The 17,723-nt window shown below is 45.3% G+C and overlaps 1 protein-coding gene across 5 annotated transcripts in view; it reads right to left on the bottom strand.

Annotated features, from left to right (window-relative positions):
* Window positions 1–17,723, bottom strand: part of LOC116844506 (protein tramtrack, beta isoform-like) — a 69,678-nt gene that overhangs the window by 28,669 nt on the left and 23,286 nt on the right. The window contains exon 5 of one of the 5 annotated variants that reach the window (XM_032816172.1): window positions 2,304–3,067. The exons of 3 other annotated variants lie outside the window; for them this stretch is intronic. In XM_032816172.1, coding sequence (XP_032672063.1) covers window positions 2,856–3,067 — 212 coding nt within the window. In that variant the 3' untranslated portion in view covers window positions 2,304–2,855. Of the gene's footprint in view, window positions 1–2,303; window positions 3,068–8,862; window positions 14,358–17,723 lie in introns of those variants that run through there. One more of the 5 variants, XM_032816109.1, reaches the window with a different exon arrangement.

Genomic DNA, 17,723 nt, shown 5'->3' on the forward strand with positions numbered 1-17,723 from the left:
TTTTTTTTTTTTTTTTCATTTCTTTTTCCTCCCTTTACTTTTTTCCTGATTGAATTTTCGGTTTGTTTTGGTTTTTGGGTTCCGTCCGTCGTTCGTTACTCCGGTATTTTTTTTTTAACGTTTACTGCTACTTCCGACGCCGAATTCCGTGTTTTGCGCTTTCGCTTTTTTTTTCCGTGGTATACTTTACTTCGGTTCGTTTCTCGATTTAGGTTTCTCGCTTACTGGCCTCGATTCGATTTGACTTTTTTTGGTTTCGGTTCTGCGATCGGTAATAGAGCGATCTCTCGAAGGGTCGCCGGATCCTTGGATACTCGGATGGCAGGTAGAGCACGGTCGACTCGAGTTACTCTCCCGTGGATCTTTGGGCCCGTGGATTCCGTGGGGGGCGGAAGTCCCTCGGATTCCAGGATCGTCGAATCCTCGAATCCTCGGACCAACACAACTGCGACGGATCCCGGAGGGGTTGGGCCCTCGAATCTTTGGATTCTCGAATTCTCGGATTCCGAGATCCCCGAGTCCTACGATCTCCTTTGAGCGATCTTCGGAATCTTGAACCTACGGATTCCCGGCCTCTCGAATCCTCGGATTCTAAGATCCCCGAGGAGGTCCTGAGTCCACACATGAGGGGTCGTCGGATTTCCTCGCAGACGCGAGCAAGATTTGTCTCTTTCTCTCTTTCTTTGTCCCTCTTTTTCGTTCTCTCTCTCCCTCTCTCTCTCTTTCTCTTTCTCTCTCTCTCTTTCTCTCTGTCGTCCTGTATCCACGAATCCTCCGATCCTGATCTCGCTCTCGTTAATTTCGCGCGTTTCCTTGTCCCTGAGTTCGCTTTTTAGTCGTTCGCTTGTCCCTACCTTTCCTACGTCTCTTTCCCCTCATTCAAAAGTCCTCCCTCGCCATTGAGATCCCTCCTTTTCCCCCGAAATGTACAGTGTGTGCATATATAATGTACATGTATATTATTTCGTGTCCTATAGAGTTCGCGTTTATCCGGTCGCCGGAGACAGACAGAATGTAGGGCAGATGTGCACATTTAATTGGATGCACAATGGAAAAGGAGTAAAGAAGAAAAAAAAAACGAAACCGTCGCTTTCGTCGCGCGTTAATCGCGAATTATTATTGTCGTCGCGATTTCGTCGTAATTCGATAGAGTAGATACGAGCTAAGTCGAGGCTTTCCTCTTGAAAAATGATAAAGCGTACTTTGCCACGCCGTTTTTAGAAACAAACAAATTATTGCGCAACGGACTTCGTTCGAAGATATTTCGCACGATAAACGCGACGAGCCTTGATTAAAAATCGATCGCTTGTTACCTCCGAGGCGCCGAGACTCTTCGCGCGTTACAAGACATAGTATCGTTTAAATAAATTTAAATAAATTTAGCCACACAGCGCTCATATCTCGAATAACTCCGTCGCTCGAGAGGCGCTTTCCTCTCTTTCTCTTTCTTTCTCTCTCTTTCTCTCTGTATGCAAGAAGCGTGCTCGCTCGCGCGCGCTTAATAATTCCGTATTTAAAAACATGGAATTTCGCTTTGTGAGAGCGCGAGCTCTTACGGGCCATTTTCGCAAATACCTGATATAAAAACGCGGCGGTAACGAAGGAATAAATATTAAATCAAGCGGCGTCTCTCTTTCTCTCGCTCTTTCTCTATCCCGGCCAAACGAGTTAAACGAGCGCCGCCGTGGCTCTCGGAAACTGCGCGTATAAAGCTAAAATTTCGCACCGTCTACGTGTATTACAAACGACAATGGCCTACGTTATCGCTGCAAATGGTGGAAACTTTCGCGAATTCATCATCAATGCCTGCTTGTTCCGACTAGAAAATTCGTCGTCCATGATATAAACAACGCATCGAGACAAAAAAATCTAAAAAGATATTTATTCGATGTTTGCCAATTACTTATATATTGAGATACTTATACCAATAAAAAAATACGCTTCAAATAAGAAAATATACATTTTCTTGAAACCTTACACGAAAAAAAAAAAATTTTATGGGATTAAAGAGATATCTGATGAAATATAAACGAACAGAATTCCGTGCCCAAGTTAACAAGATCCTGGTTAACCAGAAATCTTGTAACTGAATCTGGTGACTTTAACTGGAATTCCTGCTTCGTTTATGTTTCATCAAACATCTGATTAACTCAACTAATTTTTTTCTTAATATAGCGCTCCGTGAAAGCAAAAAGTTTTTATTTTATTATAAATATAATATTATATATATATATATATATATATATATATATATATATATATATATATATATGTATATGTATATATGTATGTGTGTGTATATATATAATATAAAAAATACTATATGTAATACAGAAAAAATTATAATTGCAAGAATTTGAATTTAAATAAATATATTATCAGAATACCCATCAAATAAATATTTTATTTTTATTTAGATATTTTTTTCTCAGTGCACGCACGACAAATATAATCTGCGTCAATCATGCTATTCGTATTTTTGCTCTCTGAATTTTATTTTCAAAAAATTATTTTCTCACACCTTACTTATTATGGAAGAACATTATTACGAAATTGTTTTCTTTTTTAATCTTAGAACTGTCCGAATTTTCACTCGCATGATTACGTAATCATCGGAGTTTCTTTAATATTCACGACATAAGACTCTTCGCGCGCTATCAAGTAACAACACAGATAAAAAGAGCGAGAGAAAGAGAGTCGCGTCGGGGAGATATGTCTTCGAACGAAGTGCAAATATCAAGACTACGCGAGATTGAAACGCGAAACGCACGACGTAGAACGCGGCAGCACGTGCGATCAAAGCGCAGGACACGTGAGCTCTCTTGAAACATCGATCAAACTCCAAACCAGTGCGATTAATCAAGTGAAAAGCGTAAAACGGACGGCGTACAAGTTTTGTGCGTAGGCAAAGCGAGCTGATCGTGGAGGATACCTCGCGTTCTCCCAGAATTTTCGCGTTGGCTCCTAAAGTACCCGATATTAACCCTCCGGCGGGTACGTAGCAGCATTGAGTGTTTTAGTTCGTGAGTTATCAGACAGATAACGTTGCAGTTTGGCAGCTGTAGATCTAAATAGAGAAATCAGTTGTTTTCATTCTTAAAAATGATTTTAACTTATTCATCGCACTTGTAAGACGGCCTTAGCTCATTTAAGTTCATTGATACGTTAATTTTGGAAGGTGCGCACTGAGTGCCGTGAGTGTGCTAAAGACGCGTTCGCCGCAAAGTTAATGAATCAAGCGTTATGAGTGGAACAATCGATACACGTCACCTTCGCGAAAGCCAAAACAATTAATAATCCCGCTGCCGAGACTGCGGGTCGATCATGAATCTTTTCCTCTAGCGTAAACTGGTGAGAGGTCAAAGTCCAAGAATAGACTGTCATCTTACAAAGGAACACGTTCCGTTGGAAAGATGGCGAATTCCGCTAGGAAGATTTTAATAGCACACTTTAATTCCCAAAATATATATAACACGTGTGCAAAATGGAAGCCAGTTGAATGGTGACTTATTTCTTTTATAAGATATCACAGTTTTGCCTCTGAATTTTTACTCATAATGACAGTTTTATTTTTACTATGAGACCTTGCCCGCGTGTAGAGGAAAGAATACATGATTAACCCGGGCTGATCGCCGCGGATCTCCGTCTGGCGTCGCGACGTTTCCGTGAAATCTAACGCTAACGCGTGTTCGCGGAAACCGGCCGGAAGTTCATACGGTGACGCGAGACGTTTTGTCCAACGAAATTAGCAGCGGTGCCCTGCGTGTCCGACGTTATAACGGGCGGGTCGGAATTAACTATTGAAACGTGTGTGCATATACATACATACACAGCGCGAGAAGACGACCGAAACAATTACAGCCCCATATCCTAATGCACGTGAAACGAGGTCGATATATTATTCAAGTGCGCCAAATGGTTCTGTCTGTCTCGTGCTATAAGTGCCCGCTTCCGAAATCACAAACGCGGCTAGAGACGGATCTAAAACGTGATGGAACACTCGAGCGAGCGCTCGCGAGTATGCGCGCTGCGCTGCGCTGTACGTACGAGGCGGCTGTGCTGGCGCAAACCTGTTAATGTTGCGTGTCGTGAAATCCCGCACAGGCGAGACGCACGGAACACCTCGGAGCGTGACGTCGGATCCCTGTCTACAAGTATCGACAGTCACTCTTATCAGGCGCGTCTCTCCATTTTCTATGGACTTATCATTCGTCATAGCGCGCGATATCTGCGTCCGCGTGCGAGTCTGCGCGGCCGCTCGAAAATGTGAGAGAAAAATGATCGTCTCGGTTCTGTTGTCGACTCGCGCGAGTCGAGAGTAGACTCGACGCGTCAGAATCGCAAAGAGAGATTCAGTAAACGCGAGAGACGGAGTTTACAATTCAAAAGACGCCCGAATCCGAGAAAGCGGAGCGTGAATTTTCCGACGGGATCGCGCCAAGAGACGACGCGACGGAAATTTGATTTTTGCCAGATTTTACATTCGCGTAATGAAGCTCACGCCGAGGAGAGGCGACGCGCGTCCCGTGACGATGCGTCGTCGCATGAAAAACTACTTTAATTTATTTTGACGCGAGGGAAAGAGAGGCAAGAGAGAGAGAGATTCACTGAATGCGAATCGAAAGTGATTTACTCCTCGACGGGCTTCGAAAACGCGACAGGGAAATGACACTCGAGGTGCTCCGTGATCTGGAAAAATGGAGTCCCTGAAAGCTCGGCCGCTGCCGCCGTTCCAACTGATCAATATTCGTTTTTACGTGCCTCACTTAGCGTATTTGCACATATATCCGGCATATCCGCCGACAATCATAACGGTGCACAGGGTGCGAGGGACGAGAGGGACGTATGCCAGCGCGGGTGACAATTCATTTTTTATTTTCATTGACTCAACATTTTCCGTAGGATCACCTAGCCACTTTTCATACGTCGGAATGTAGACACTTTTCCCCGTCCTCGACAGAGGACATTGGTGTTTTCTTCGATCACTTGAGGCGCTAGAACATTCTCGAATTGCTCGCGTGAATTAAAATGAAATTTCTATTGGGGAAATATCTCTCCCTTCCACGCGGAATACGTTACTACTGGCACATACTACCCCCGCGTCACGCAGGACACCCTGTAGACTGCCTTTTACTTTTGTCGGGGCGAGACCATCTCGTGGCTCCGAGTAGGCTGAGTGAACTCTCGCAGGAGACTCCATTCCGGCGATACCCCAAGCATGATATCGCGTGTTAACCCTCCGCAAACCGACTTATTTTCACGATGGCCAACCGTCACGTGCCACTTTATTTCGCCGCGAAGTCGGCGCCGTCAAGCAAAGCGCATTTGCAGATTGTGAATGTAAGGAGAAGCCGTCGCGGAGAACGAGATTTTACTTTCTCAAGAGAAGAGAAACAGAATCTCCGCAGACATATTAGTCGCGTGTGCGAGACTCCCGCATGGGAATGGATTTTATGAATCTCGGGAATCGACGTCTACGTGACAGGGCAGGAAATTATGGACAAAACGATCGAGAGACTTGGCTTCTAGCGATTATCTGTCCTGCGTATTACTAAGCTCCCCGATTAATCATCGCAGAAGATTATCGCTAATTAGAGCGACGCGCGCGTCGTATTTACACGCGTGTTCGTGTGTGAATTATATAGTACATCTGGTCGCGCTCTCTCCCGATCTCCCCCTGTGCGCGCGTATATGTATACGTGTATCTGCGTGTCTGCGTATGTGTGTGTGCGTGTGTGTCTGTATGTGTCCAAGCGTCACTCTAAAGCACTTCTCGCGGAAATGGCGGGCCGCAAAGGGTTAAATCGCTGTCTACCCCTCTTCAACGAGCCGCGGTGTATCGTCGCATCGATCGACTGCATTCACGCTAGCTTCCGTTCTCGATTAATGCGCGATTTAAATAATATTCGCGTGACGGCGCGGCGAAGAAAGAAGGTGAAAGGTCACTCCGCTTCCGATCGATCAGAGGAAGAGAGAAAGAGAGAGAGGTGGAAGGGTGGGAGGGAGAAAGAGAGAGAAAGGGGAGTTGAGGAGGAGGAGGAGGAGGAGCAACGCCGGAAAAGGGTTCGAGAAAGGAGCGTGGCAGAGGGAGACGGGGTGAGACGACCGGACGACGGTTGAAGGAAGTTAAAAACTTTCGTCGTACCATCGACCGTTCGATTTTCAATGAAACCCGATCGCCCCGATCGCCGCCCCCCGTCTACTTTTTCATTTCCACTCTTCCGGAGTTTCCGTGACTAGCGCGCGGAATGCAGTCGCGCGAGCACGACGCTGTAAAACAGGCTTTGTACACTGTCGCACTTTTTATACATGTACACAAAGTCGGGGGTGATATTTTGTGTATACAGGGTGTTCCGGTGAAGGCGTGGTCTGCTAAGACCGCAGGAATCAGAGGTGACAATAAGCCCACAAGTTTCTATAAATATTTTTCCCACAACGCACCCCCGCTGAGACATTCGTCCCCGAAGTTGGGATCTACGGCAGCATCTTCTAAACATAACTTTTATATTGCTTGGCAGATTGTGCCATTTTTATACGCAGCGAACGTCGTCTAGATAGTATGATATATTCTTTGGTATCAGATTTCACCGCTCAAATACGCTTTCCTCGAAAATAAATCGTCTCATCGAAATCAAATAAGAATACCTTTCCTTGAGAAAAAGGTTCTAAGAAAGCGTTTTAAAATTAAAAAAAACCCTACACTGAGAAAAAAATATTTGGCACTTATATCACATATAGAGAAAAAATTACTATGTTATGGTCAAGAAAACAATTTTTTTTCTATTAAATTCGATTATAATGTTAGTGAAAATAAACTTATATACATGTTACTACTACCATTTCCGTGTTAAAACAACAAAAAAATAGTTGGGACTAAAAATAACTATAATTTTTAGTTAGACCAAGGATTTCTTTCTCTCAGTGTACTCGTTTCGAAGTTTAAGGGTTAAAACACTTAGGGGTAGTTAGGATTTATTAATATCAAAAAGTATATTAAATTAACCTAACCTAACGACCTTGGCTTAATATAAAAATGACACAAAAATTACCAGAATCTGCTAAAGCAACGTAAGAAAGTTATTTTTAGGAAATGCTTTTCAGATCCCACAACTTCATAGGCAAATGTCTCAGTAAGAGTGCGTTATAGAGAAAAAAGGATGTATCAACTTATGAGGTTATTTACATTTGATCCACATAACCCTAGGAGATTGTCTATCTTTACTGAAACACCCTGTATGTATATATATATTATATATATATATATATATATATATGTATGTATGATATGTATATATATATATACATAAATTATTTATGCATGTATACATAAATATGTATATGTACGTATATGTGAGTACCTCTTCTCTTTGGTTAGTGAAGTAGCCTCGGTTAGATTCGGTTAGATTCGGTTAGAATCAGTGTTTTTCAACCCTTTTTCTGCGTGACAGAAACGCCCTTGTGAAACGAGCGTGAGGGACGGCAGTGGTGCATCACGGAGAAATGCGATGGCGCCCTTTTTTACAATGCCGGGGTCCGCGTAGCGATAGCAGGCGAGACTCGATTGCGACTTCGCGATGAGATGACCCGCGATTTAATTACCGATCCTCCGCAAAAAAAAGCGGATTACATGAAAGAAGAAGAAAAAACGACGCGGTCAACAAGACAAGCACAAAAATATCATTCCCTCGAAGTGGAACGTCGATTTCGAGTCTCTTCCGCTGCTGCTATCGATATGCCTCGCCCGCGAAAAGTCACGGCGCACTCTTTCCCTCTCTCCCTCTCTCTGCAGTCCCTTTGATCTTGATTTCGCGTAACATGACAGGTATTCTACGGATGTACAACGAGATTAGCTACCCCGCGAGTCATCTCGTGAAACGCCCGAGAGACGGGCTACTCCGCAAATCCCTTTCTCGAACACCTTGAGAACACCTTTCTCTCTATTCGCTTGAAGAAGAATTCGTCTGGATTTGAGCATCGGACGAAGGCTGAAAGTGTCTCCAAAGGCGGAGGAACGGATTGAACTCACTCGCGAATTTGTCATCGTCCAACTGTCTACACGCTGAGCCGCGGAACAGAGGTTGAAAAACACCGGGTTAGAATACGTCCCTTGTGAAGAACGGAGGGTGTCAGTTGCTGTTACGATTACATCTTCGTGGTTCGCATAATTCAGGCGAGACCGATGTAAGGCCTTGAGTGGAGAAAGAAAAAGGAAAGAAGAGAGATGTAGAGAAAAGTAGGAAAGAGAGAAAAGACAAACAACGAGAAACCAGATGAAAATATGTGTAAAAGAGAGAGAGAGAGAGAGAGAAAAAGAGGGGAATAGGAAAGATGTGAGTTATAGAGAGACAGAAAGAGAAAAGGGGATGGAAAATAGCGGAGGCATAAAGCACCTGTGCATCGAAAGACGATAAACTCTCCAGGATAAATTTCAAGTAAACGAGAATCTGTCCCTCTTTTCCGCAGGAAAAAATAATACGATGCGCCACCCCTTTCGCGCGCGCGCGCGCGCGCGCACTGCGAGACCACACATGGCCGTTCCGCTGCGCGGGCGAGCAACGAAAGAAAAGGAAAAAAGAAAACAAGAAAAAAAGATTAGAGAGAGAGAACCACGACGAAGCACGCGTTTTTGTTTCTAGAGGCGGAAAAGGGAGACCACCCCACCTCGGCTGCTCCCTGAAAAATAATCCGACTCGACCGAGGTGCTCGAATATCGAATCGCAAGAGTATCGGCTGCCGCGACAAAACGATAAAGCACAAAACACATACGCACGCACGCACGTACACATACACACATACACGCACAAAACACCCATACGGATTCACACGGACAGACAGCATACATCCCGCGTAGTCCACGATGGGTTGGATTATACAATCACTGTTTATTATTTCACAAATCTCTTCGTACAAAAATATTACAGTATTATTTGCGTAGTGAATCTCGTTTATATTTTCATTCATTTGCTCGCTTAAATCTTAATAGTTGGTGCGCCCACCAAGAAAAATTTCCCGCGACGATCCGTGAAATGATACGAGATAACTCCAAAAATGGGACTTTTCTCCGGTTTTGGGAGTGGCAAGTATATTTCGATAAATGAAAAAAATCCGGGATCTTAGAGTCAACGTCTATGAAAGCGCGATTCAATATGCTAACATCAAGAGCCCTTTGCGCGTTCGAGTAAATTTAATTAATGTTAAATTTGATGCACGAAATGGATCGTTCATTAGCGTGTTCGCGTAAGACGACATTTCGCTTCGTTACAAAATTATTGCAGTATCCGGTTCGCGCGTTCGGGAACAGGAAGAAACTGAAGAAAATCACGTAGAAACAAGACGATGGGAATTTTTGCTTGGCGCACGCACGTGAGTGGAAATTCTAATATCTAAGTACACAAACGTATAGCCTCGAAAGCGATTAAATAATTAAGACAATTGCTCATTAATCTACGGCGCATAGGCAGGCATTACGATACGATTTTTGGTGTTCATTGGGGATGTGGGATAAGAAGAATCAGACAAGCGCGATGGTCAACGCAATTTTAGCCCTGAAACGGTGGTTATCTATCTATCGTACATATTTCTGCCTTTGGCAAGAGGTGACATCGCGGTGATGAACGCTGAATCCACCAGACGAAGGTGAACGAACGAAACGAGCGATTCCAGCGGGGAGTCGTCCGCGCGAACGCGACGATCTTTAGAACATTGCACCTGCAATGCGTCTTACAACAAAACTGAAAAGAAACTCCTTTAACTCATCGCGCAATTCGCTTGCTTCTTGCCCAGAGGCAATCTCTAATCTCTCGCAACACGTCGTTTTGTACTGCAAGTTATCGCGCGAATTGAGGTTTAGAGTACCAAAGAGTCGAAGATCTGATGATTCGCCAATAGAGCGGTTCCGCAATCGAAAGAGATCGGGGAAAAACCTGTCTGAGTTAATCAAATATAATTAATCAAATATCTGATGAAATATGAACGAACCAGAATTCCGTCTAAAGTTAACAAAATTCTATTCAAGTTGACAAGTTTCTGATCAACTAAATCAGATCTTCTGGTTAATTAGATCTTGTCTAAGTTTTCTGATTATAAGAATTCATATAAGTGACCAGAATTCTGATAAATTCAATCAGAGTTCTGGTTCGTTTCTGCAGATATTTGATTAATCCAACAAAATTTCTCCTTTTTCGTGTGTATCTTGTTACACGAATTGTCTGTCTACTTTCTAAGGTACAATCGATGCATTCTTCACTGAAATGTGTTATGTTTGTAACTAGTGGTTCAGTCAGAAGTACAGTACTGCAATCAGGACTTGGAGGTTAGATGGTGTGCAAGTGTGTGGACGAAATGATTGTATCGAGTTAAGTATGGGGGATAGAGAAAATGTTGAAGGAATGAGTATGTGGATAATGTGTAAGTGAAGGCGAAACAAGGCGTTAAATAGGAAAGTAGGATTCAGGGCAGAGAATGTACATAGAAAATAAAGGTTATGACGTCATAAGGAACGGGGTAGTTAGGGGGTAGTGTAGGTAATACAGGTAAGCTTAAATTAGTATGGTAATGCAGAGGAAATTGTCGATAGAGGAAATATATAATAAATGGTAATAGGAGACAGAAATATAAGGGAGGAGGGAAAAAAGAGGAAATACAAGAAATGAAAAGTCTAATCTAAGTTTTGTTATTTTATATAGTTAATTTCATCGTCACGCAAACGCAGAAAGTTAGATTTGGTAAAATGAGTAACGAATTTATGTATTATAGATTTTGCAATCTTACTTCCACTGATCAAAATCAGTGAGAGTGCACTAAAGTTTTTTCACTTAAAATCAGTGAATATTCACTGATGTTATCGGTGAAATAGCCCTCCTCCTACTGATTCAATCAGAAACATTTTCACTGATACATTTTCACCTTTAAGAGAATATCCCCCTCTCTCTTTCCCCGTTTCTCTGTCATGCACGCTCGTGATGTTAATCAGAAGTACGTGACTTTTCAGAAGCGAAATTCGCCGTCACTCGGAGGTTCACCGTATTTTCGCGTGGTTGTCAACGTCGCGCGATTGGAACGTCGAAAAATATTCAGCCGACTATCTCGCGGCTGATACACATACATACATACACACGCTATCATGTGCACGCGGTATGAATCGTGCTCGCGCATCGGTGGCGTGACACCGGTTATATTTTAGTTATCGGGCAGGGAATCGATGCCGACAATGCCAATATTTCCCCTCGCGAAATAGCCCCGGACTATTCTCGAGCTGCGAAATTAACGTCCGGAAATGAAGTTCGATGGCGCAATCTTGATTCGGCCATCGATGCGGCGATCTTGACTCAACGCGACACGACGCGACGTGACCGACAGTGACGTTGACCGATGAACGTCGAAAGTGACACTTTGCCATCGGCGTGTTACGTCACGCTATGTTGTGTTCTCCATCACCGATATTATGTCATGTCGGACGAATACGCGAAATTACACCGGAAGAGCGCGTCGCCGTTGTGGCGCCGTTATTGCATTAAAACACAGACACATGTGTCGCGCGTGTAGACATGGACATGGAGGAATCTTCCTTCCGTTCGCGCGTTCGCGGGTTTATAAATGCATAAATATATAGCGCGCGCCTCTACACCAGCCGTCCGCAAAGTGTTAATTAACCGCAGCGCCCTGCGACACGGCGATTAAAATCGCGCGACTGAAACGGCCGCTCCGGCGGAACTTGGGCCAGAAAACAGGAGGTACCGAGAGGCGTGTGAGCGAATAAATAAGCCGAAAATAGCCGGCCGACCAAGGCCGCCGCTTCATAGCTTTTACCATAAACGACGGCCACCGACGGTATGCGCGTGTCGGCGTGCAGTATTGACAGGTTTCGGATAGAAAGCCGAGGGGGAAACACTCCGTTGTCGATCTATCGATCGCGGCTGCTCTCATTGGCGTTCTTCGCGACATCGCGACATCGCGTATCGGCCGGAATCGCTTCTGAATCGCGCGCGCGCGCGCGCGTACACTTCTTCTCCGCGGCGTCCGAGAACTTTCGCTCCCCGGCATAATACCTGCTATTTGGTATTTCCCTGGTATTTCTTTCTCCATTCTTTTTTAGTATGCACTTTTACGTATGCAGTAGATACACGAAGGGGCGCATGCCAGACACGCGCCCGCATTTCCGGGAGCACGTGCGACTTCTGATCCTCTTTGGCAACTCATGTGGCAGTCCGATATTTCGCGTAGGACTCATAAAAAGGGAGGGACCCGTTGGAGTGGAGTGCGCCCCGTTGCTCTCTCTCTACTCTGAATTTTTACTCTCTCCTCCTCGCCAACGCGAGAGATTATTTACGATTTCCACAGGCGCGTTGCTCGCGCAAATATCGGAAAAATTCAAAGCGACGGCGGTAACTATCCCCGGTCTCTTGAGACGCGACCTTAAACGATGCACTCGTGAACCCTAAACGAGCGTGATGAAAAAGATGTTTGGATCGATCAAATTTCTAATAAAGTGTGAACGAGCCAGAAAATTGCGGTTAAAGTTACCAAACAGTTCTGTTCGAGTTAATCACAAATCTTGTTAACTTGAACAGAATTCTAATAACTTTGATCGAAAATTCTGTCTCGTTCATGCTCCACCAGAGATTTAGTTAGTCAAACCAGACCTTTCTGGAAGACTCTGAGAAAGCAAGCGCATGTGAAATAAGAAACGCAACCTAGTCCGACGAACGAGTCGGCGTATTAAGAGGAAATTGTCAATTTCTCAATCGGCCCCGCAGACATCGACCTGCATTCGGCGAAATTCATTCGCCGCGGCTTGTATCGTGTCGCTATCGGAAGGTACGGCGCCAGAAGGTTGAGGGAACGGGCATGAGAAACGATCGCAGAAGATGGACGGCCGGCGCGTATTAGTGTAACAAGCAAGCGTCATTCGCCAGCGTGATTATTTCCGAGACTTCGAAACTGATCTTATCAGTGGACGTAACACGACCCTCACAATCACCGGTGGGGTGCGCTCACTCGCTCGCCCGCTCGCTCGCTCTAGCCAGGCTCGCATGATGATTTATATCGGAATCGCGAGGCACGAACGTATTCAAATGCTCGGCGGGCCGACGGTGGGCGTCGCACGGAAGTGCAAGCCAGTCGGAAGTGGAAGTATTCCTGCAGAGCGCGCCAAGACAGAGACGAATGAGGCGGATGTGTGGGATCTGCTGGAAATTACGGGGCCCGATGTTTGTACAGCGACGCGAGCCGTCTGTAAATGAGACGCCAATTTTCTCGGCCCTGGGAGAACCGGGCGGAATCACGAGAGCTAACTCTATCTTGTATCGCGACGAAAAGGGGGTAGAGGGGAGGAGGGGGGCCGTATATATGGGTATGTAGTGCACTCTCTTGCATCGGAACGCAAGCACAACGCCGCGGGCGCGACGGAGAGAGATCGTATATCGGAGCGTGGAGGAGTAGTATACACGTAGAGATTTATGAATAAGGGAACCACCACACCACTACCACCACCACCACTCGGAGGACGGCGCGCCGCCGTCGAGTCACTCGAACCGTTTCAAAGCGTTCCAAAACTTTACGAGTAGGTGCTCTACGCGCTTCCTGTCGTCTAGCGCTCGTTCCGCATCGATCCGGAACGCATACCACCCCTGCACAACTTAGCTCCAGCCCGGTTAACTCACTCCTTCTCAACCCACTCCCTCTCTAGATCTCTCTCTCTCTTTCTCTCTCTCTCTCTCTCTCTCTCTCCCTTTCCCTCTCCTTGTCGAGATACATATATCCCGCTAACAAGACTCGACGAGATTTACCGAAGGATCAACGTCGCGCGCTCTCGTCCGAGAGTTTGCCTAGCCAGGGAACTAGAAGACTCTCTCTCTCTCTCTCTCTCTCTCCCTTTCTCCTCTCCCCTGTCTCTCTCTCTCTCTCTCTCTCTCTCTCTCTCTGTCTCCCGGTTCTTTATCTCTCTCTCACATTTCGCCGGTTCTTCTCAAGTGAATAACGATTGCTCGAAGGAGGAGCACCTCCGACGTGCTTGTCCCTAATGTGCACCTTTAGATTGTCACTGCGCGTGAACACGCAGTTGCAGTAGGGACACCGGCAGTTCTGCGACTGGTGGGATCTTATGTGGTGCCATCGGTTACTGACCGACTTGCCACAATAGAGGCAGCTGTACAGCTTGCGACCGTCCCCGAGTATCCTTACAAACATATCGTACTGATGGCCGCCACCGCCGGCACCGCCGCCCGTCACCCTTGCGCAAGCATCCCCTGACTCGGAGGGATGCAAGGGCGGAGGCATCCGGCGGGGCAGCTGGAGCTCCGCTGCCTGACCTTGCGGGCCAACCCTCTCTCTCTTCAGTGAAACATCACTAGCCAACACTGCAACAGAGAGAGAGCCAGAGGAAGAGAGAGAGAGTGAGTGAGTGAGCGAGTGAAACGCGGAGGTGCATAGGAGAAAAAGAGAGAGCGAGGGAGAAAGAGAGATGGGAAGAGAAAGAGAAATAGAGGGAGAGCGAGAAGGGAGGCGAGTCTGAGGGAAGGACAGAATGGCGGAGGGGTCGCTCGAGAAGATTTATTATGCGGAGGAGAACGGGAGAAACGGGTGAGCCCTTTCGGAGCTTAACACACTTTGTACCGAGCGTTGCACACGTAAGCTGTCTCTATTTTTCGGGCCGCAACGTTGATATACGCGCGAAGGGAGTATATGCCGGTGGTTTATATTCTGAATAATAGATCCGAATTTTCCTTGAAGGAACTTTCCTCTCTTTTCTCTTGTTATCCGGGCTTTCGCTCGTAGACAGTGCAGTTCGTCGCGCGCACTCTCTCTTATTCGTCCAACAGTTGAAATACGCGACGATACAATTATCACTACGTCCTTCCTCGTTCTCATTAATATACTTCTATTATTTCTACGTCAGAATCCAGAGTGGAAGCAAAACTCGCGCGGTTAGTTTTAATCAACGTCCGAAAGGACCCACGTCTGTCGTCGAAGCACAATCTCTCGGGATCCAGCGACACGCGAGTCGTCAGGTCTATAAAATCGCGCGCGCACGTTAACAACGCCCAATCTTTGCAGCGTGCAGCCCGATGTTCGCATACACCGGCATCGATCACCGCGCTGCCGCTGTGCCAGAAAGAGCCGTTAAGGAGGGTGGGATGCAAGAGGGGTGCTGGAGGAGCGAGAGAGAAAGAGGGAAGACGCAGGAGTAACGTGGCGAAGACGAGGGGCGACGAGGGGAAACGGCGAGGAACGACAGAGAGAGAGAGAGAGAGAGGAAGGGAGGGAGACACACACATCTATACACACACATACACAGTGTATTTCCCAACCTCTATTGTGTGCGCGTCTCCTCCCGAGGTACATTCGACTAAACTGCATATATGCTGAGGACTGTAGCCGCATGATCTATGTACCGGTGAATTCAACACAGCGACCCGCGTCGCGCGTTACAGGATTTCGCGTCTCCCCACGGCGAAATGACGATCATACGGCGACGCGGGAAACGACCTCCCGTATCCCCATCCATTCGTCCTCCTTCTTCCGCTCTATCTGTCTCCCCATTTACCTTTCTTTTTTTTTATTCTTTTCGCTCGAGAACCAGGTGCCGCGCACCTAAATTCACACGTGGCTGTCGCGAGCGGCGTGGCTGCCCGGAATGCATTTCCATCGAGCAAGGAGCTTTTCTCAAATCCGAGGCGGAATCGCGCGACCGCGGCGGACTCCAGCCGAAGGAGTGCGATTTTCTCCACGACAACAACGTGTGGCGTAATAGCGGTAGATCGTGTAATGATTTGCCCGTGCGAGTTCGCGAATCGTCATGACTGAGAAGTCATGACGCGCGTGAGACACCGAAGAGATCGCGGCTTCTGGCACACAAGAGCATCGTGAGTTTATCGCAGGAAATATTAGTAAATTTTCTATATGTCTTTCTCTCTCTCTCTCTCCCCCTCCCTTTCTCTCTCTTTCTCTCTTTTATAAAATATACTGCTATTCAATATATATTACATTAATATATATAACTTTTTTTTATATTAATATAATATATTATATTCTTTGGAATATATGTTAAAGTATGTGGATTAATATATTGGTAGAGAAATGTATATATACTATACATATATATTATACTGTGAAAATATATAAAAATATAAATATTATATATATATAATCTAAATTATATCAATAAGTTATATTGATTATTATTATTGTTGAACTAGGACGAAGGATATGAGGCTATCATCGACATATTTTCCAGCTCGTAGAAATTTACCAAAGAAATCCCATGATCTCAAGCGACGCTGGAGCTCCGTGAATGTAGGATGCGCGATTATTCGCAATTTAACCGCGAGGAGATCGTTCGCGCGAATTGCATCGCGAGTTTGGAGAAACGACGAAATTCCGTCGCGCGCAAACTTTCCCGATGCGGTTGATTCCCCGAGTACTCGTAAGGTCGAAGCGCTGGAACTTCATTTCGAGTACTCCTGTCAGTAGACGTATATATGTATAGCGCTTTGCCTGGGTCTGAGTGGTACGTGCCGCTTGTTCTCGAAGACAATACCGCCGTTCCCCCGAACATGTAACCTCTCAAGACATAAGGAGAGTGAGGGCCGATTGAACTGCTCGGAAACAACGATAACAAGGACATCGCGATGTACGCGAGGAGAACAGCGGCTCTACATTCAATTGATTATTCGATGTTAATAATGTCCGAGTGCTGCGCGATTATTCGACAACTATTATCGATGGGAACGCTCTTTCTAAGAATACTGTCGAAGACACCCACGACTACACAAAATACGAATATAAATACACGAATAATTTAATATACCTAATCAATAGGAACACATCACACGCGCAAAATAATACGAATGAAGGGGGGAAACCAACTGAACGCCTTCGGCGAAGAGAAACGGAAAGCCGCAGATGCATGTCCACCATTTTCCAAAAATCCGCATTGGACAATTGCAACCGTGCACGGGAAAAGAAAAATTTAGTTGGATCAATTGAATATCTAATGAATTATGAACGAACTAAAATTCCGAGATCGAAATGAATTCTGTTCAAGTTAACCCTCTAGAACCCTAAACATGGATAAAATTCATTCAGACCAGCTTTTCAAATGTTTTTTAAAAAAACGTGTTTTATTTTTTCATTATAACTTCTTTCAACTTCACTGAATTGCAAAGATATTAATAGATTCGTACTCCTCATTGTTTTCTACGTCAATTAAGAAAAGAGGCATTACAATTTTGACTATTTATAGAAGTGTAACAAGTAAATAAGATTTCTAGTTAAACAGAAATTCCATTTGGTTAACCAAAATCTTGTTAATTCGAACAGAATTCTGGCAACTTTAACTTTAATTCGTTCATGTTTCACTATATACATTTTGGCCAATCCAACCAAATTTCTTTTTCCATGTGAATAAGAAAAATCGCATAGGCGCAAATCTGGTCGAGAGAAATCGAGTTCTTTTAATCGACATATATAAATACGCAGGTAAAATAAGATAGCAATAAAAAGAAGGAACTTGAGTTCGCTCGCTCGGACTACGGAAGAGCCGATCGTACGAAAAATCCCACAGTTAAGTGGTTAATGGCTGAATGCGATCCGCGGAGTTTCGCGTGGGCCAGCGGAGATCACGGCGGACCAAGTTTCTGCTGCTTCGAGTGCGCTCTCGGGGACGTATCGGCGGAAACCGGCAACGGTTTCTCCTCCATTGGCTAAGCCACCAAGTTTAAAGT

The sequence above is a fragment of the Odontomachus brunneus genome, unplaced genomic scaffold (genome assembly GCF_010583005.1).
Source record: "Odontomachus brunneus isolate Ranch 3 - 2012 unplaced genomic scaffold, Obru_v1 Obru_scaffold_003, whole genome shotgun sequence".
Classification (NCBI taxonomy): Eukaryota; Metazoa; Arthropoda; class Insecta; order Hymenoptera; family Formicidae; genus Odontomachus; species Odontomachus brunneus.